We start from the raw sequence: 22205 nt of genomic DNA on the forward strand, positions 1-22205 counted from the left end.
CATTATAGTTTACCTTTTATAAATATTACCCGTAAACAAAATTATTCTTATCTTAATTATTTTGAATGGAATTTCATGTCACAAACTGTCAGTAGGCAAACTAAACCAAAGTATTGATGTAAGGTAGAAGAACGCGGTAGAACTAAAGAAATAAAAAAATAATAATATAAAAAGTAGATATGTAAAATTGATAAATGACATGATAAAATATATAAACAGTAAAATATATTTCTACCAGCTTCGGATGACTAAAGCAAAACTAAATAACTGAATATATATATATATATATATATATATATATATATATATATATATATATATATATATATATATATATATATCCATTTCTTTCTCTTTTCCAGTGACCTGTGGGGTTTCACAACCTTTTATGCTTGGTCCACCATTATTTCTTTTTTCTTCTATATCGATAATCTTCTGGACAATTAAATAAAAATCTAAAGTGGCTATATTTGTTGATGATCTTGCCTTTAAGCATTGTCGCATCCTTTCACATTCATTATCATATATAACTCTAAGCACTGTTCTTACTCTAAACACAGTTATAACTCTGAACACCATTATAACTCTAAAAACTATTCTAACTCATCTAGTCATTCTAGTAAAAGTTTCATCTAGTTATTTTATTATATTAAAATTTACATTAACAAATATAGAATAGTTGAAAGAATCTGAAAAGGTTTTCTACAAACATTTAATGCATTTGTAAACCTTGGGCAGATTTGCCTTGTACTCTGCAAACATTGATTCGGATAGACCTATACAAGAAGAATGAAACCATTCTTTACAATTTAAACACTGAATCATTGAGTCTGTCGATTTAAAAATGCTACGACACACACAATATAAAGAGTATTTTGAGGTACGAACTACATTTTTTCTAACAGTTCTATAGCTATCAACAGGGAACTGTGTTATTCTGTAATTTTCAAGACATGTCAGCAAATGTTGGCGCATCAACTCCTCCCTGTATATAAAGTTACAAGGATCTTTTCCTAAACACAGAGTAACACAATTTGCTATTGCATAAAAGCCACACAAAAGATCTTTCTGACGGGCCACATTGCTTATGTTAAGCTCTATTTCAACAGACTGTAAGCAGGCAAATTTAGAAATTGAGTAAATGCAGTCTTTACTAGGAATGAGTTGCAGACTACAATAAATGTTGATTTGACTATCTTTACAATGGTGGTTAGAGGCAGTTACCCAATGTCCTTTTGTTGAATCATTAAAAATTTGAACAAAAGCCCTGCTAGAAGCATTACATTGACCAGCAAAGCACAGAATCGGGTCTTCAAGACCTTTAATATCTGGAAACTGGCGCTTACATAATAACATTGCTGCAAAAATAACTTTATCATTGAGAAGCCCCATTGGATTTAAAATAAGGCTTCGATCAGCATTGGTGAGATTCAAATTTTCAAATTGAAGCCATGTCACATCTGCAGTAGCTATTGAATTTGTATCATCACAAATTAAAATAGGTGTTTCTAGTGTAGTTTCTAGTGTAGTTGGTTTCATATCTGAATTCAAAACTGATGATAAAAATGGAAAATTTGATAGAGAATCTTCAGGCGTTGAGACACAGTTGTCATCAAATTTCACTCTCTTTTGCACCCTTTTTAATACACATAAAATAATAGAATAGTAGAAATGTAGATAACATTGTTTACACTATAATAGAAGATAAAAAAAAAGATGGATAACACCTAAAAATTTAAAGTGCAAACAAATAAAGTTATTTACATTTCATTTTGAGATAACGGAATCTCTGTCTTTAAACTTGCTGGAGCGGAAAGGTTACCAACATGCAAAGATTGAGACACTGAGTCGACACTTTGATTCGTACTCAAATTATTTAAATTTCTCATGTCAAGATTGACAGTTGCATCTGGTGCAGGGATGAAACTTAAATCGCCTTTTCTTGGCATCTTACAGCCTGATTTTTTGTCACCTTTTTTACTAAAAATAATAAAAATTTTAAAAACTGACATTCATATTGTAAATAAGATTTTTCCTTATTGCATTCCTATTTCTGGGATACAACCCGAAAGACAAATCGGTCTATTATTTGAGAATTTAAGTCACCTCTTCCTCTTATATATCTATAAACATATACAAGCATATGTAAATAATGAAATATGTAAATAAATAAACAAATAAATATATATACATACATACATACATACATACATACATACATACATACATACATACATACATACATACATACATACATACATATATATATATATATATATATATATATATATATATATATATATATATATATATATATATATATATATATATATATATATATGTTTGCATACATAAACAAATTATTATATAACTATAAATTTAAAGATGTATAGGACAAGTATATGTATTAAAAATAATATCAGAGCTCCAGGTTATAACTCCTAGTGACCTTATAGTTTTGCCAGGGTCACTAAACCTTCATAATTAGCTAGGACTTTGATCACTTACTTTTTAATCAAGTTAGTTATTAAGATAAATCACATTTGTTTGAAACATATATAACCCAAAATGTCATCAAGGATTAGAATTTATACTTGAATATATACTTTCAACTACTAATATTGTACTCGGAGATGCCAAATATTAAATATTTATTTAAATTTTTACCCCATTCATCCAGACCTTATTTAGACTGCCTCATGTTGAATAATATTGTAGATTCTTTACTCATTTTCCTAAAATTTCCCCATTTAATAGGATTATTCTTTTATTAGGCACCTCAAAGTAATTTAATGTACCGTGAGTTACGCCGCAATTTGGTCAAATTTATGATTTTTCGTTCATTGCATTCAACTCCAATGCTGCGTTTAACAGCTAGTATGTGACAACACAATGTTGAAGAAGGACACGTGCAGTTTTCCTTTGGATACAGCTTCACAACATGCGCATTTCCATCAGGTGCAGAGACTGTAAAAACTTTAAGGCTTGGAATATGTACAACATTAAATGTGTTAGAAAGCACACATATTGATGGAGGTATGAGTTGCTGCATTGGTATATTGGCTGCTGCTTGCAGCTCTGCAATAACAAGCTCTGGACTCTCTACTTTTGGTATGTCATCTGTGTTATCTAAAACATTTAAATTTTCAATTTAAAACATCATTATTAACTTGTGAGTATATCGCATTTTTATAAATATTTACTAAATAATTCTAAAAAGGAAAAAATAATTAAAATAAAATTTTAAACAAACAAGTTGCTATATATTAAATGCAACATACTGATTAGGAGACTGCTGTCAATGAGAGTGTAGGGTCCAAAACCACTACAACTCCGCTTAATTTCTGTTAAATAGAAGGTCTGAAGGCGATGCATTGCAACAACCATTGAATCAACAGGTGCTTCTTTCCAATCCTGAAACTTTTTAATGACAGCATTTAATGATTCCGATACATTATTTGTGATTAAATTATCTGTTAAACCAACAAATCTGAGGTGACCAATGTAAGATATTAAAATACGTGAGTGTAAGTGGTCAGAAAAATAAATTGAGAATGCTTCACTCCAAGAAGGTCTTAATGTATCAATTTTAACTTTTAAACAGATCTCATTTTCACATCTGAGAAGTTCCTGCATTTGAGATTTGTAAACAATTATTTCTGCATGAGAAGCACTGTGTTTTTTTAACCAAACCTCAATATCAGACAAAATGTGATTGGAGCAAGATACCAGATTCCATTTTGGTAACACTTTTTTTATTGCTTTGCTAATCCCACTCTCACCGTCTGTTACAATCACAACCTCATTTAGAACTGGTAATTTTTTTTTTAAAGATTTGAAGAAACTTTTATGCACAGTATCAAACTTCCTGTCATGTAAAACAAATGCTACAGGCATGCAAGGCTTCTCAACAAAACAACTTATTTTAGCCACTAGAATTGATAAATAAAAATCTCCTAGATTAAATGTTGTATCATACGAAAAAAAAGTTTGAGAGCACATGACAAGTTGACTGATTAAATTTTCCATTCCAAACAAAACCGTTAAGTCAGGATAAGTGGATATGGACCACACAAAGCCTGGAATCATATATGCCAGTTCATGTAAAGTTAAAAAAGATTCAGTGCCTAGTTTCATACTAGCGGCTTTTACACTACGCACTTAAACTGTCTTGAATTTCTTGGTTGAAATTGGACCTGGCTATTCTTGCGATCGAGAAGAAGGTCCTTGTAACTGTGGGAATCAGCAATAGCATCTCGCACAGAAGAAGCTGTTGGTAAGAACTTGATTGGTTTTCTGGAATTACCTAAAATATATATACATGTACACACACACACACACACACACACACACACACACATATATTTATGTGTGTGTGTGCATACACTGACGTATGAAGGTCATAAAAACAGGGGAAGGGGGGGGCTGAACCAGGCAAAGTTTGGAATGAAAAAGAGAGGGGGCTACACAACATGAATTTTAATTAAATATATTATTAAAAGATTTTATTTAAAGTAGGTTTTATTTAGTAGCAATTTTACGTAAAACTTTTAAAAGAAAAACAAAAACCATTATCAAAATGTAAGATATATTTACCATGAGGAACTAAAACTGCAAGGTTGTGGTTACCGATGTAATGGATAACAACAAGATCTGTCCGACTCAGATCACAGTACACAAACTTCTGGAAATCATTTGAAATTCCTGTTGGTGTAACTGTGGCAAAATGGATCTTTGTGTAAAGTGGCAAAGCCCGAGGAATTTTACTGGACCCATTTTGCTTCCACCTATACCCATCTGCCCGCCAATCATCTAAAAAATAATAATAATAATAATAATAATAATAATAATAATAATATACATACACACACACACACACACATATACATTGCATATACAATAAACAACCACAATATTTACATGCAACATCACTTGGCAACAAATAAGGAGAATTTAAACTTTTGTGCGAACTAAAAAGAGCATGGTCTAACAACTCGTCAATTGTATAGTTAGTAGGTTCCACAGTATAAAATAAAAATAGATATGGCAGGCAAAAAGGTGGAAATTGCTGGAATTATTGGAATTGCTTTATACATGGAGAACAATTTCAAACCATATAAATTAAGTGACAGTAATCAGGACAACCAAAACTGTTGAGTAAAAAGAGCAAAAATATAAGCAAACAAACAAAGTTCAAAACATGCAGAGGTAATAATAAAAGATACAGCTGAGAACAAACCAAGTTTATACCAAGGTACAAATTCCTTATAAACAAAACAGAAAATTTATGGAACATATTCAGGGTGTTAGCTAGCCTAATCATTAGCCAAATGGCACCGAGTATACTGTAGAATTCCCAATGGGTTTAAAGTTTCCAAAATTCAATACCTCTTTTTTTTTTTTTTAGTAGTAGTAGTGGTAGTGGTAGTGGTAGTGGTAGTAGTAGTATAGTAGTAGTAGTAATCTTAGTTGGCCTCATTTTACGATTTGCCTAGCTCTGGCGCTACGAATTTTACCCTCATGTTACAATATTTTGCCTGCGTAACAATATTAAGTTACACAGAATGTTCTCATCTTACGAATCTGCCCTTATGTCACAAAATGTGCATAGCATGAGGGCAAAAACTGCACTCATGTTAAGCTACATAGTAACATCAGGGGATTTGTCATAAAACATATTTATTTTAAAATAAACAATTAAGCAAGCAAATTGGTCAATTTAAACATGGCAAAGTTTGATGTACTAGTGGAACGATTAAGATTGATATAGTAATAAATTTAGATTGATAGTATAGTTAGAACGATAACATATTAATAAATAATATTTATGTTGAACATATATGCAATAATATCTAAAATAAATTGAATAATGATATTGACAATATATTAATTAATTAAGATTGATAATAAAGTTAACTAATACCTTAATCTAACTTTACTATAAGCAATAAACACAAATTTATTGCTACCTAGGTAGTAATTAATCTGTGTTTATTGTTAAACCAACAATGTTATTGAACTTTTTGTTGACAAATCATACTAATTAATAATACCTTTGAGGTCTTCATTGATGTAAGTTCTATGTTTTTTTGGTACTATAATTAATAGAGATTTACAGAGATAAAGAATAGAATCAGGAGTAATAAAGTAGCAAGCATGGTAAAGAGATGCAACCTTAGCAGATGGTTAAGATCAGATAAGATTTGATCCTAGAAGACAAAGGGTAGATGACTCATTCAGTACATTACTGTTCATAAATATAGGAAGATCTAGATTTTTGCGATAAGGATTCCCCGAAAAAAATTTAGTCTTATCTGAGTTAAAGATAATTCTCTATCAAAAAAAAGAAAAAATATTATAACTTTATTTTCATTGCAAAATTATAAGTTTAATTTTATAAAAAAGTTTTAAAAACTTATAACTTTGAAAATATGTCTCACCCATTTTAGGGCTAGATGTTTGGGTTACATGAGGGCTTCAAACCGGGATTATAGATATATTCCTGTTTATCATAAAATATATTCCTGGCTAACACCCCAACATTGCCACAAGTCAACAAATGTAAACAGTTTCAAGAACAAGTTAGACAAGTATTTAGCATGAAAAAAATTAACTTAATGAGTTTTAATAGTAATAAAAATTTTTAATACTAATAAAAAGTATAAAAAATTTAAACAAAAATTACTTTTGGTCTTAAGTCTTCTAAGTAGTTTTTGTTTAAATTTTTTATTCTTTTTATTTGTATATACCTATATTATCAAAAGTGAGTTATTAAAGTGAGTTTCTAATTCACTCGCTGTTAACACATAGCTATGTGTTAACAGCGAGTGAATTAGAAACTCACTTTATATACTACTACTAAATTATATTTTATATACTACTACTAAATTATATATACTACTACTAAATTATATATACTACTAATAAATTATAATTATAATAATAATACACGTTTTATATAGTACTACTAAAGTATAATAATATTTTTAATAATATAGCAGTTACTATAATGTTATAATTTATGATTATTTTTAAGCAAGTACAATGAAAGCACATTGGTGCTTACATTTTAAAATCATAACACAGATACTTTTAAACAGCATGTATAAAAAAGGTCATTTAAAAATCTGTAGATTATTTTCTATAGTATGTCTTACACTGATATAATATAAAATAGACACAAGCATGTAAGTTTGCTATGGAGCCATTTTACAATAATAAATAAATCTTCAAATAAATTATAATAGGAAAGACAATTTTTAGCTTCAAAAAAATGTTGCATATTAAATGACATCTTGAAAATATTCAATATAATATTAAATGACATTTAGAAGTCCTTTCATATTTATTAATAAGATACCTTGCTTTACTGCAGCATAGCCTTAAGTAAACAATAAACTATGCCTAATTAAAGTTAGATTTTACTTTAAACATATTAAAAGAAACAAAGCTATATACAGTCTTGTAGACTATATGTAGGCTACAGTCTACATTGTAGATTACAGGTATAACTTCTTTAAATGTGTTTAAAGTCTAACTTTACTTTAGGCATAGTAATTGATTTTTACTAGTATAATCCAAAAGCTATGCTATTTACTACATTATACTATTTTAGTATACAAATATATTTAAAAAATACAAATACTATACAAGTGCACTGAAATATTGCTGCCTAACCTTTTCCATCATTCACTTGAATGACATAAACTTCGCCTGCCTTAGGATTGTTGAGTGCAGTTGCTCTATCTTCATTATTGCTCTTGGCGATAAGATTTGCAACAACCTCTATTTTAAGGTGCTTTATGCAACCTGTCAAAACTGGCACAGCCATTTATTAAAAAGTCATCATAAAAAAATTTATCAATATGTTTGTTCAGATTGAAATCGTTTGCAGAAATTTAACTATTAGAAGTACCGTGTCACTTGAATGATCCGCCCCGCTGATCCGCCCCGCCCCGCCGATTGTACCTACTCCATAGTTCCGCCCCGCCCCGCCGATTGTACCTACTCCATAGTTCTGCGCAAAATATAAAAATGTTTTGGGTCAACCAAGATGGCGGCAGATTTGAAAATCTGCCGCCATCTTGGTTGTCTCCTGTGTATTAAACCTCCTTGTAAAAATTAGTGTATACTTTATATTAAAGATGGCTGTCCATGTTTACTCAGTTTATGAAATTATTTTATACTTTATGTTAAAAATGGCTGTCCATGTTTACTCAGTTGCTGAATTTATAAGCTTTACTACTGATATATGGACCAGTAGTTCAAATGAAAGCTTCATGAGCCTGACAGGTCACTGTTTAGACAATACATTTAATCAGAAAACTGTTGTACTTAGAGTAGTTCCATTTCCTGAGAGGCATACAGCAGCAAATATTGTTGAACTGATTGAAGATATTATGGCTGAATTTAAAATATCACCTTCAAAAATTCATTTAATAGCTAGAGATAATGGTACAAATATTGTTAAGGCTATTAAAGATAGCCCATATGATAGTATGGCTTGTTTTTACACACACTGCAACTAGTAATTAATGAGTGTATTTTTGAACAAACAGTTGTCAAGAATGTGATTGCAAACTGCCATTCAATTGTTGGGCATTTTAGCCATTCTCCCCAAGCCTGCCCTAAACTTAAAGCTCTTCAAGAAGCAAACAATGTTCCTAAGCACAAACTTATTCAAAATGTTCCAACAAGGTGGAATAGTACCTGTCATATGTTAGAACTAATTTATGAACAAAGGAAACCTCTAACCATATATGCACTTGAAAATGGTAAGCTTCCTTTATTAAATGCAAACAAATGGATGATTATAGGACAGTTTTGTGTTTTGCTAAAAGATTTTCACAAAACAAGAGTTCTCTTGAGTGAAAGAAATTCTATTGTCTCAGATATTACACCACAAACACAGTTTTTGAAACATTTCATTAATAAAGCTTTAATTGATGACAACTAATTCAATGGAGAATAGTTTCAAACAATATACTAATAACTATAACATCATCTTGTCAATATTTCTTGATCCCAGATTCAAACTAAAAATGTTCAAAAATGAAAACACCTTTTCAGCTGCTAAAACAAGTACTGAGAACATAGCCATTCAACTTATTAAAACCCATGAAAATATAAAAAACATCAAAGTTACTGAAAATGATCGGTCTGCAGCTTGTGACATTGAAAATATTGACTCAAAATATGAAAATAATGGTACAGTACTAAATGAATAGAAAGATATAGTAGAAATGGATTTTGACAATTGCTTCGAAGAACTTGTAGGATTTAATTCTAAATAAATTGGTCAACCACAAACTTTAATTTTAAATGAAACTTTATTAAACAAAATTCAACACTACTCAAATGAAGACCTTATTGACAAAGAAAGCAATCATTTGTTGTGGTGGAAATCACAGAAAACCAAAATGCGACTATTAGCAAAGCTTGCTTTAAAGTATTTAAGCTGCCCACCATCTTCTGTGGAGAGTGAAAGACTTTTTAGTATTGGTGGAAATGTATATACTGCAAAGAGAAATAGCTTAACAGGAGCTCATGGTGAAATGTTAATATTTCTGAACTATAATATGAGAAATTAAAAATATTTGATTTTGTATATATTATTGTAATTAGTATAGTATAATTCTTTTAGGAGTATCTATGTTCTATTTTTTCATGAAATATAATTTATTTAGGAGTTTAAAAGCTTTGATACTATGAGGAGGTCAAATGAAAAAAAAAATGTCATGAAAATTGTATAACTTTTTAGAATTAGAAAATTTCGGGGAAAAAAAATTTGGAAAAAATAATTGCAACTCTCTTTGAGAGCTTTTGCTCAAAAATAAAAAAAAATGCCTCCCAATGCCTTAATCAAAATTTCAAAGCATATTCTGTTGTAGATTTGAGGGTTGCGCAAATAAAGAGTATCGTCAGCCGGGGTAACTTTGGTCAGTTTTGGCAGTTTTTCTTAAACATCTCTGAATCTTATTAATTTTTTACAGTTTTCTCTTGTGGTAATAACATTATAGGTCTTGGCTATAGGCCTCTATATTTATTTTTTTAATTTTTTTATTACAAATATTTATTTTTAAACGCCGAAAAGTGACCAATGTTACCCCAGGTTTTTATCATGTTTGATCAATAATACCCCTGTATGGGGTAACATTGGTCACTTTTTGGAGTTTTAAAAAATCATCAGTCTTTAAACACTTAGAGAAACATGAAAAGAACATTTAAATAGACAAAAAATTTTGCAACTAGCTCCCTGTTATTGTGCAAAAGTCATTAAAAGTCATTTTCTAGTAGGTCATTACCGTAATCTGAGGATGATGACACTTGTTCAACTCTTGCCCTTTTCTTGTTATTCTTGGTGTTATTGTTATTCTTTGATGTGGTAGGAGATGTGTTATTCACCAGATCTTGCGGTGTTATCGCTTTGCCAGGTGTGATCTTTTTCCCTCTGGTGCGATTTGTTTTCCCATCCTGTCCACAATGTTTCACTAATAGACCTTCTATATCTTCATTGAATACTTCCTTGACAGTACTACCGGTACCTCCTCCAATGTCTTTGTTAACCTGTGGCAAACGCTTCATGACCATTTCTTTATCGAAGGGAAATATTCCATTAGCCTTGAAGTCAGATCTCAAATTATCGCTTTTCAATTGACGTTGCAGTAGAGCAAGAAGACCGAGGAACTGATTTTTTGGTATTGATTCTTTGATGCGCGTTTCTATCTTTAGCGGACGGAAAACAGCAACGTCCAGCGGTTGAAGCAAGTGGGAAGCGTATATGAGTCAATTTCTCATAAGACGGTTTTGTCGCAACTAATGTTGCATGAAAATAAAGTTTGGACTATCTGTAAAATTTTAACAAGTATGGTAAATTTTATCATTAGGGATGTACAAAATAGATTTGGTTTTGCACGAATCTGCTTTTTAAATGTTTTTGGATATCATCAAGTAATGAGGCCCAATAATTTTTTCCACTCCGTTACCGTAACATAAATGTAACTACATCTGTGAATTATTATTATTTTTGTAACAAATTCTATTTTTGTAATGAAATATACTGGGTACTATAACTACAGCCTACATGTTAAGTATATTAGCCAAATTTAATGACATAAAAAATTTAATTTATGTGACAATGTCTGCTCTGTTACTGACATTTGCTAATTATTTATTATTTAAAAGCAAAACAGTGTAAGTTACATTTTAAATTAAAGGGAAAATCTTAGTATACAAATAAATTCAGTACATTATCTTTTTAAAAAAGGTAAAGCGTCTTTAAAAAAAGAAACTAACTCGACAAAAATCTTTTTCGGATTTAAATTGTACAAATACTGTCCGCTCCGTTACTGGATCATTACCATACATCATTAATGTGAAGAAAGTCGTGGTCGCTCACAACATCATTTGCTTCAATCAACAAGATATTCAAATTTTCATCGAAATTAACCAGATCAATGATATTGTTGCTTAAATGTTGAAATTGGTAATCATTGACATCCATTGCATTGGCCGAAATAATGCTTTCATCACTGTTAAAATTCTGCAATATTAAAAAGATATTCACGGAAGTACTTAAAATAAATTTAATTATTATAGAAGCAAATAAATTAGCAAAATATTAAAATACACAAATATTTTTTTACCGTGCTAGTGTTTTTGGAAAACATATATCGTTTTAAATTGTAGCATGTGCAAACTGTAGCCCTCTTACAGAAGCAACTTAAATCTCGATACAAAACATTAAATTTTCTGTCTGTGTGCAGCTGAAGCAATTTCATAGTGCCTGTAATAGCCTTTAATGTTTTGGAACATTTTGAGTCAAAAGAAAAAATTTTGGATCCCTCAATATAGTAAAACTTTATTGATGAATGTCCATTGTTAAGAAAATTATATAAACTTTCTGCATCTGGAAGGTCACAACCCATATTAAGCAATTGATCTGCCTGACGTTTCACAGATCCTCCTATCGCATCTGGTGCTCCCTTGCCATGCCCACTTTCAAAAAAATTCCAACTGGGTAAATTAAATTTTAATTCGTATATCAATGAAGAGAGTAAGAAGAAGTTTTGCTTATTCCTATATTGTGTGGTTGGTCCATCAGAAAAAAAATGAAGATCTGTAATTTGTGGGTTATCTATCTTGAGTTCAATTAGCACGGGTTCCAGATGTGCCCATATAGAAGGAGGATCGTGCCTCAAAGAGTCGGATATAGTTGTAAATGACTGATGCCCATCCATTTTATAAATTACTCCTGTATGCAATGTAGCTTGTTTGTTACTTGCTCCAAAATGTGAAGATTGAATTGCAGCAAAATTCTTGCACACATAGTTCTCAGAAAAATCTATATGTATAACAGCTTCGTTCACATTTACTGTTTCTTTTAATTGTTTGTACATTCTGAACTGGTGTCTTATTATAAAAACATGCTTGCATAGCTCGTTTCGAATTGATTCACAGAATTTTAATTTAAGATCTTTAAGTGTTCCACGCTTCACACTTTTCCTGATAACACTTGTTGTTTTCTTTTCTCCCATCTTTTCATATTCCTGTTTTTCTTTTTCCCACTGGAACCAAACTATAATACTTTCATCTTTTAGCAATCCTTTTGCTTGAAATTGAACACGAGACTTAAAACAAATGTTACATTCTCTGAACATGCATTCTCTTCTATCAGTACTACAACAAACTTGTTTCACTACTTCTTCAATATTTTTTTCTTTCAAAACACGCAGGTTAACAAGTTTATCACAAAGTAATTGTATGTTCTCGTGTTTTTTGCACAGACATGTATCTCTATCTTTAGCCGACGGTTTGCGGACAAAAAATGGGCGATAACGAGTAAACGTTGTATATGAAATGTTGTTTTTCGTATATTCCGCGCTAAATTTTTCATAAAGGTTTATTAATGAATTGAGTAGTAGTCGCTTTTGTTTTTTATCTTTATTTTTTGTTACAGTCTGTTTCTTTCCAGTTGTTATTCTAGAATTGTCATCACGTGTAAGAAACTCTCTGATCAAATCCTGTATTTCAGCATCAAGCGATGCATTACCACGATGGAATTCGCTGTTTGGAGTTGTAGTTTTTGATGAAAAAGAAGAGTTTGGGGTTTTATTACCTGCTAATAAATTTGACATCCTGCTTGTTTCATTTGTAATAAAACCGTTTTCTTCAGAAGAAGTAGATGATCTATCAGTGGTTGTAGGTAAATTTGCTTGTAAACCAGGCAGGAAACTTTTAAGCCTTAACCAACGTTTTTTGTATTTTTGGGCTGAACAATTAGCCGTTTCCAACTTGTCCGTTAATGTTTGTATTTTTCTATAAGCCTTTGTTTTTCGGTAAGCAACCTTTGCTCTACCTCTTTGTTTGCGTTCGTTATTCCTACTCAACTCGCGTTCCGGTGACTCTGATAACGATGTATATGCCGCATATGCCGCATATGCCAACGTTTGCGTTCTTTTTCACGAAATATGTCTGCATTTTTTTCTAATTGTCTGTCCCGAAACGCTTTCTGAATTTCAGCACGAGATTTCTTTGAAGTTTTCATGTTATATGCCTAGTTGTGTTTCTTTTGGAAAAACAGTATAATAACTGTAACTGTTAATACACCAAAAGTTTATTAATTATTTATTTATTATTATTAAAATAGATTTCAAGATTTACATTTATTTTAAAAGCCAAACGTATTAGAGTCAAATGTAAATAAAAACCAAACAATAAATGAAATCCTAATACTAAAATACTTACAAATTACTCTTACAATAAATTGAAAGTAAAAGAACGCAGCGTATATATGGTAATTATATTTAACGCTGCAAGGTAATCATATTTTATCGCTGCAGTAAGTCCCTAATGGTTGACGTGTTTATTTTATGCAGAAAATAGCTTAGTTTAAAGCTTTTGATTTTTTTTATATTCGTGATGTCAGCTCCGTTATGTTGTTGTCAACTCCGTTATTAAGAGGAGGTCACGGAGTTGACAGTAACGGAGTAGACATAATTATACATAATCAATAATATCTCATTATTACTCATTGGAAAACATCTTTAAAATCTTTTATTGCCATATTGTCCAAAAGATTTAAAGAGTACTAAAACACGCCATATAAAAATTTGTAATTTTACGGAATAAAAAAGCGTAACGGAGTAGACTTCGAATAAGAATATCATTTTTAAAATAAGGTAATTAGGCTCTCATTTTTATATAAATAATGCTTGCAGCACGATATAACTTTAAATGTTAATAAATTCCATAGAACTGGACTTTTTTTCATTATTTTAATTAGTAAATAAGTAAAAACTACAAACCTGTGACTATTTTAGAATGTAATAACGGAGTGGACAAAAAATGTGGGGACAGCAAGTTTTTGACTAGAGCTACAACAGGATAAGGTGTAAATTAATACATGTATTAAAATACCATATATTAGCATGTCTAAAGCACCAAATTAAGTCCCCGATTAGCCTTAATACAAAAGAAAAAAAATTATTGAGTATAACAATATAGTCCTAGATGCAGGACATCTACAGAGTGGACATTTTTGATTAACAATTGTGCACACAAAATTTTAAATTTTAGTTGGAAATATCCGATAAAAAGCTAGTTTATATTAACGATAAGTATTACTACCCACGGTGCTGTTTTTTATGTTACTTGTACAAGAATTGCGTTTTTATAGCTGTAGGACAAAATTTCAGTAACGGAGTTGACGGAATGAGAAAATGACTCATATTCCGAACTGTCGAACTTTCTCACGCTTATTCTTCCAGTTAAACATTCTTTTATAGCATTGGACAACGTTTCTTGACTGTATGAAGTTGCATATGCTCTTGAACCACGCTTTCGCTTATATTTCCTCGGCATTTTCACCGGCTAAGAATTCAAATGGTTCAATAAATGTATCAGAAGTGTCAAAAAATGCCAAAATAAACTCAATGTAGTCTACGAAGTAACTGTGCTATATTCAGAAAAACTGTTGATATACCAAAATTGTTGATAAAATAGTCGATATATATTGTTGGTATCTCTAACAAAATTAAAACATGTTATCTTTGTTAAGTTTTAGGAATTTAAAAAAAATCAACAATTGACCCCGGTCAACAAAGTCACCCCGGCGACCAAAGTTACCCTGGTTGACGGTACCATTTTGAATACTTTTTTAACCCTTTAGCGCCCACCAGGGCTTAAAATTTTCAAAAAATTCCAAAAACTTAAAAAAGAAATTGTTTTAGGGTCTAGATTTTGAATTAAAAAATAAAATTTTAAAATTTCACTAACAAACCCAATTTTATCATTGTAGCATATCTGCTACAATGGGATTTCGAGGAAAAAAATAACAAAAGCTTTCTTAAAAAAAAAAAGATTTTGTATTTAAGTATATAAAGAAATATTAAAGAAATTTGAAAATTGAAACTTTGCTATTGATTTCATTTTACAAAGTCTCTTCTTATTAAATAAAAAACATGTAAAGCAATATATCTTATAAGACAGTTTACAATCATTTATACTATAAATATAAACAAATTTTAAATGCCATTAATGGTAGTCATGATAACAATTTCTGTCTTTATTTAAGCATAACCAAACATTGCACTTTTTGCAATGAATATAAGAAAAACCAGTTTTGCATTTCTTACACCGCTGCCGTTTGTCACTATGAGTTGGTAAGTGGTCAAATCCATCCAGACGGATATCTTTTGTAGGATTACTCTGAACAGCAACAGCTCTTTTAGTTGGTATAGGTATTGCATCAAGAGATGCTCTTCCAGCTTTTCTTTTTACAACAGTTACCAAGCTAGAAGCTACTGCAGCTTGAAATATTTTTAGAGGCATGAGTTTCTTACTGGGGCAAATAATTTTTAAGTCCCGACGATACAAAAACCAGGCATTTGATAACGCAATAAGAAGGGTATGTCCCCATATATATATATGTATATACCATCTATGGCATTTTAAATTTGGTTTGTAGAATGAGCACATCATATCCAGTTTGTCAACTCCACCCATATTTTTATTATAAAACTGGACTATGTATGGTTGCTTTACCATAATATATTTCCAGGTTTTTCTATCACGCCTTACTGAGTTGATTGGTTCAATACTAGCAAAAGATGAAATTAAAGTAACTGCCTTGTTATCTATCCAAGAAACAGCTATGTTATTAGATTTGATGTCAGTACGATAGTCAAACGATCCACGCCCTTGATTTTTCAATTCTTTTTCAGAAGTGAATGGGCATTTGTTTAGGCACTTAAGGCAAGCTGTTCCAACATACCATATTCTACGCTTTTTTAGCAATAACAATGAAGAAAAGTAATTGTCAGCAAATATTTTAAAATTATGATTTTCTGGCAAAGTTGAGGTCATTTTAATTACAACAGATGCCCCGACACCATGAGGAGAAACTTCATCTTTCTTTTTTATTTCTTTTCCTTGATATAAATCAAAGTCATACAAATACCCGCTGACACCACATCTACCCCAAAGTTTGAACCCCCATTTATTGGGTTTTTTTGCAAGGTATTGCTTCAAAAATGACCTTCCTTTGAAGGCAACCATTATCTCATCAACTGATTGATTTTCCTCAGGAGAAATTTTTAAGAAATTTTCTCGCAGTTTTTCCAACCAAGGTCTTAATTTCCAAGCCCTATCATTTTTCTTTACTTCATCTGTCACATTTGAATTGTCAACAAAGTGTAGATAGCGGAGGATAGAAAGAAATCTATTCCTTGATAATATTGAACTTACTCCATCATAATTCATGAAGGTTTCTCAATAAGATCTTGCAGATGGTAGTTTTACAAGACCCATACAAAAAAAAACACCAATAAAAGACTCTATTTCGTTTGATGTGACAGAAATGTTTGTACCTGATGACTGGCAACTATATAAACTAGATTGTTTAGCAATGTCTATAAGATTGTCATCAACAAACATTTAAAAATATTTGTATGGAGTGGTAGTTTCATCCGGAATAGGTTTAATAGGTACCTCTCAAAAAGTAACCAATCAAATCATTATCTAGTGGAACCTTTTTCCAAACTTGCTTTTTTTTTTTTTTTTTTGTTGATTATTTTGGATTGTTTTGAGAGTGGGACTGAAAAGTTTGAATGGAGCATATCATCACCTGTACTACTTTCTTGGGTAAGAGACTCCGATATTGGAAAAATAATGTTGTCATTGTTGTCATCATGCACAACCTTAGTATTGCTTACAACTGCAGTTGAAACATCAGGTTCAAATTCAGAGTCTGACTCACTAAGATCCTCAAAATCACTTTCACCATCAAGAATAAATGCTAGAGCATCTTTAATATATATATATATATATATATATATATATATATATATATATATATATATATATATATATATATATTGGTAACAATGTATACTTAAAAAGCCCATTGTAGCATATATGATACATGTAAATTCAGATAGCATTTTGTGATAGTTTCAAAAAGAGAAAACTCTCTTAAATACTTCTAAAACTTACATGTGTTATTAATTTACAATAAAATAAACAAATAAGCTTTAATATTCATAAAAAAACAGGAAAAAACTTTCTTTGAAAATACCTTGTCTGACAACAATCATCCGATTTTTAAAAAGGCGATTTTGATGTGTTTTTAAGTCTTGATTATTCAATTATATTGACCTTGCTAAATCGGATCAACAAAATTATGTTGTAAATATGCTACAAAAGGTGTTTTTGAGATCACTGTGTTGACAGGATTGCCATAAAAGGTTTCTGAAGTTATGTAGCAGATCTGCTACACGGGGCGCTAAAGGGTTAACGGGCAAACTTTTTTAACGCCGTAAGGCGTTAAAAAAGTTGTAATTATTTTGCGCATGCGCAGATTTCACATTTAATAAACTTTTAACGACTAACTTTTTTAACGCAACAGAGGCCTCCTTTTTTACGGTGTCACGTTAAATAAGTAGCCCGTTAAAAAAGTAGACAAAATGTTATATCTGCGCATGCGTTAGTTTACGGATACTTATTTAATGCACTGATCTCTATAATAACTGGATAGCGCATCTCTAATATCAAAATTCACGCCAAAATCGCCATATTGGAAAGCCCCAGAACAATGAAATCTGATATGTGCGATAAAGCGATAAAGAGATAAGCCGAAAAACAGAACTTAAAGCTTACGGGATTAAAATTTTTGGGGCTTTCCAATATGGCGATTTTGGCGTCAATAAATAAGAAGTTTTGCTCGGAGTTACGCTATCCAGTTATTATAGAGATCAGTGATTTAACGCCATTATAGGCGTTAAATAAGTATCCCGTTAAAAAAGTAGACAAAATGAACTATCAAGACAATATTTTTAACACCAAACGTAATTTTAAACTTAATTCTAAATTTTAAGTTAAGTTAAGATTAAGTTAAAGTTTTATAAAGTCCTTATTGAAATATATATGACTTTAAAAATAATCTTATAGGAACTTAATATTTGCAAACATTTAACGTCTAAATATTTGCAAACATTTACGATAAATGAAAATTCCTAAATTAGGAGCGCCGCACTTCCCTTGATTAACGATCTTATATTGGATTGTGTCTTATGTTTATAGATTGTGATATAAATGTTACATTAAGTTTGTATTTTGATATCTGGCGCGCACCCCACACGGTGTCTCTTGGATAAGTAATGTTATCTGTTAATGTAATAGTATTTCTAAGAGTTATTTTAATTTAAAAAAATTTTTAAAAAAGCAGCTTAATCTATAAATTTTCTGCTGATGAAAATTTTCATATAAGTGTAAAAAGTTTAAAGTCTATTACACTTAATAAACCTAGGAATCTATTTCTGATCTGAAAAACGAGTTTTTCTGATCTGATCTGAAAAACGAGTTAAGGGTTTGAGATTTAACAAGTTCTAGGTTTTGATCTAAATATGATCTCAAACCTTCCATAATGTTACAATTAAAAACCAGCACTATCCAAATTAAACCGTCCAAACACGCTTACGTGGGATAATGTGTAAGCGATTAAATCATGTAGAAGATTAAAATTACGTGGAAACAAAATGAGAAATGTAAAAAAAAAGACATGATAACATTAAATTGTTAAAAATTTATTTTCCAAAATAAATTTACATTCAACTTTGTATTGTTATTAAACTTGTGTCCATTTAAATATACCTCTCCTAGATTGTCGGTTGTTTGCCTTCTCAAATAAACAACAGGGATCGAGGTTTACCTATCAAATATACTTTTAACATAAGCGATGGAATCTTTTTCTTTAATTACTCCTAGCCATAAGAGCTAAAGTTGTCGTACCTAAAACTCAAAAAAAAAAAAAAAAGAAGAAAGTTTTCATTATAATTATAATCAGAATTATTTACTAGATATTTATAATAAATTGACAGATGAAACAAACAAAAAAGACAATTATGTTTAAATTTAAAAAAGTACTTGTAACCTGAAATGTAACCAGGACATCTAAAGTGAAATATAAGAAAAATAATATTAGAAAACTATTTTTAACTTTTTTACATTTATAATTTATATTTATTAATTATAACTTTTACTTAATAGTTAGAGTGATGATACAACTAGAATTTAAAATATAGTAACAACTTTTTTTAAAATAATTAAATTATCATAATAAATCTAATTTAAAAAACTCTACAATAAACTCTAATATAAAATTGAGTAAACTCTAGTCTAGTTCCATCTTTACTACTTATAACTCTAGTTCCAACCCTAACTTATAACTACTACTTGTAACTCTACTTGTTGTATCTCTACTAATAACTCTAATCTAAAACTGAATCAATCAAAGACACTTAAAATTAGTTTTTGTTTAAAATAAGTTTTTGTTAAGAAAATATTTTTATGTATTTAACAAAAAGATTTCAAGCCATTATGCTCACAAAACAAAAATTAATAAATCAAATATCTAACTTTTATTAAGGTTTTTAAAAAAATTATTATTGCAGTGACAGAAATTATCACATTTAAATGATAATGAGCCTACTTTTTTACCATATGATAAAGGAAATATCTCCGTTTTTTTCTCTCAATACAATGCAGGAAATGAGACCTCATACTAATTTTATCCCAGATAATTAAACTTGAATCAAAACCATTGCATAAAGCAGTAGCATTTGAAATAGCATAAAGCCCACAATCATTTCCATTGTCTTGCTTTTGACATCTTATGACCTCCACATTCAAAGAAGAAATACATTTATTTATTAACAATGATTGTGCAACTCTGTGTACCAGTAATGGAACAGTGCCTTTATTAAATCTAGTAAACAGTGAATCATAATACTGAACAGAATTAGAACCATTTTCAGATGTTTAATTACTTATTAGAACCCAATGTGAATTTCTAACATTAAGTATCTGAACAAACTTTAAAGAAATAGTTTAACCACCAAAGTTTTTTGAATTAAAAATCTGAGAACTTTGAAATCCACCTACTTCAGGAAACTGATGTGAAAGAAAGCTTTGTGCAATACCAATTAAAGTATCATCAAGCCAACAAGATAGATGTTTTAAAACATCTATGCACAGCTTGACTGGCTGTGCTGATGTTGAATAAAAATTATTATCTACAGAAATTGCAGGACAAACTAATCTTTTGGATTTAGATACACTTGCGTCAGTTAGAGAAGTTAGATGCTTTCTCTTGCTGGATTTCTTTAAAACTATTTTTAAATCATCTTTTTCAATTAATTGTTTAGTCATTTTAAGACAATAATCATGCTCTTTTAAAAACAATTGGGTGGACAATGCTTGTTTTTCTGATAAGTAAGGCTTTATACATAATACAATTTACCATCTAAAGTATGTAAAAATTTAGATTTAATTCAATGATAATAATTATTTATTCAACAAAGTATAATGTAATGTTTACATACCACATGGTTTGAATTTTTTTGCATACTTTAAAAAAGATTTAAGCTCTGATTTGTAATATTTCATCCTTACATCAGAGAGATATTGTTTAACATCTTCAACAGAAAAGTTATGAACAGGCATTTTTCAAATTGAATTTTTGACTTGTAAATTAGAAATTTAAGTAACTTTGAAGATTTACCTAATAGAACAAGCCTATTTATTTAACGATAGATTTCACCTACCTAATGGAAACTTAACATCATATCTGCGCATGCTTATCGCATGCGCAGAGCTATCTGTCTACTTTTTTAACGAGCTACTTATTTAACGTGACACCGGCTTCTGATTCAGTAAAATTTACTGACAAATAATCAACTTAATCGTTAGTACTATCCGCTCTGATTGTTAGTAGAATGAATGTAGGAGATGTTTTTAATAATTTTAATGAGCTTCAGCTAACAATTAAAGAATATGAAAAATCAAGATTTGTATCTCTTTCAGCTAGCATCCTATTCAAATTATGTTGTTTCTTCATACCATCTACAGGGTGAAAAATTAAAATCAGGAACAAATGATAATGAGCTGTTATCTCTAATTAGCAATGTCTGGGTTCCAGATAAATGCTTCCATTTCCCCTTAACAGGTAAAAGCAGAAAAAGACATTTTTTGTTAAAATGGTTAGATGAGTTTTCTTGGCTTTGTTATTCTAAAATTGAGGATGGTGCATATTGCCTTCCATGCACTCTTTTTGGTCAAAGTTTACCAAACAAATATGCATTACGTAAGTTGTTCAAAGAACCATTCAATACCTGGCGTAATGCTGTAAAAGTTTTCAATGATCATGAGAAAACTGTTGACAGATTACACATCAAGTCCATGCATTGTTATAATATGCTTTTATCTAGAGCTAAAAATAACACTTTGCCTATTGAAATTTCTCTAGATATTTCTAGAAAGCAGCTTATAGAGGAAAACAAAAAAAAACTTGCATCAATTGTTAAGACAATAATGTTTTTGGGTCGAAATGATATGTCTTTACGAGGTCATAGAGATGATAGAAAGTATCAAGGAGAAATTGGAGAACCTTCAAAAAAATCCAGAAATGGAGGGTTAACCTTAGGCAACATGACAGTTTACAGATGGAGTGCAAAGTCCTATGGCTTACCTTCTCGTTGGTGCACTTCGTTAAATAAGTTAGACAAGTATTACATGTCTAATTTATGAACTAAATAGCCAAGGCAACATTTTGAATAACTTTATTATTAATAGGATAACTAAAAACAATACAAAACAACACTTTACCAAGCTTGACTCGACTGTTTAGCATAGCATTCCATTAGCAAAAT

The 22205-nt window shown here is 30.3% G+C and overlaps 2 protein-coding genes, 1 long non-coding RNA gene and 3 pseudogenes across 5 annotated transcripts in view; 2 read left to right on the top strand and 4 right to left on the bottom strand.

Annotated features, from left to right (window-relative positions):
• The window catches only part of LOC149893148 (E3 SUMO-protein ligase ZBED1-like), a 58821-nt gene that overhangs the window by 15330 nt on the left and 21286 nt on the right, over nt 1-22205 (top strand).
• On the bottom strand, nt 1084-7997 carry LOC149893150 (uncharacterized; annotated as a pseudogene). The gene is made up of 6 exons (XR_016449305.1): nt 7678-7997; nt 4597-4812; nt 3282-4306; nt 2799-3129; nt 1765-1980; nt 1084-1636 (listed from the first exon to the last, which is right to left on the bottom strand). The product of XR_016449305.1 is annotated as an uncharacterized LOC149893150 (transcript).
• Nucleotides 8199-8956, top strand: LOC149893151 (zinc finger BED domain-containing protein 4-like). The gene is made up of 2 exons (XM_090092152.1): nt 8199-8496; nt 8559-8956. The coding sequence occupies exons 1-2, from the start codon at nt 8199-8201 to the stop codon at nt 8954-8956; spliced, it is 696 nt and encodes a 231-aa protein (XP_089948278.1).
• Nucleotides 12905-13573, bottom strand: LOC149893152 (uncharacterized; annotated as a pseudogene).
• Nucleotides 19067-21111, bottom strand: LOC149893153 (uncharacterized). 2 transcript variants are annotated; one of them, XR_016449297.1, is made up of 3 exons: nt 20880-21111; nt 19430-19449; nt 19067-19207 (listed from the first exon to the last, which is right to left on the bottom strand). It is a non-coding gene; the product is annotated as an uncharacterized LOC149893153 (long non-coding RNA). The 2 variants fall into 2 exon arrangements; XR_016449298.1 differs by having other exon boundaries at nt 19067-19293; nt 19423-19449.
• Nucleotides 19457-20793, bottom strand: LOC149893154 (uncharacterized; annotated as a pseudogene).

Source organism: Hydra viridissima, unplaced genomic scaffold (assembly GCF_058129835.1).
Source record: "Hydra viridissima isolate aposymbiotic clone 2 unplaced genomic scaffold, HvirCarnegie_v1 scaffold_1, whole genome shotgun sequence".
In the NCBI taxonomy this organism is placed as follows: domain Eukaryota; kingdom Metazoa; phylum Cnidaria; class Hydrozoa; order Anthoathecata; family Hydridae; genus Hydra; species Hydra viridissima.

Coding starts and splice junctions, on each gene's coding strand:
- LOC149893151 (XM_090092152.1), top strand. CDS start 8,199: ATGGCTGTCCATGTTTACTCAGTTGCTGAATTTATAAGCTTTACTACT. Junction 8,497..8,558: donor TAAAGATAGCCCATATGATA/GTATGGCTTGTT, acceptor TTGAACAAACAG/TTGTCAAGAATGTGATTGCA.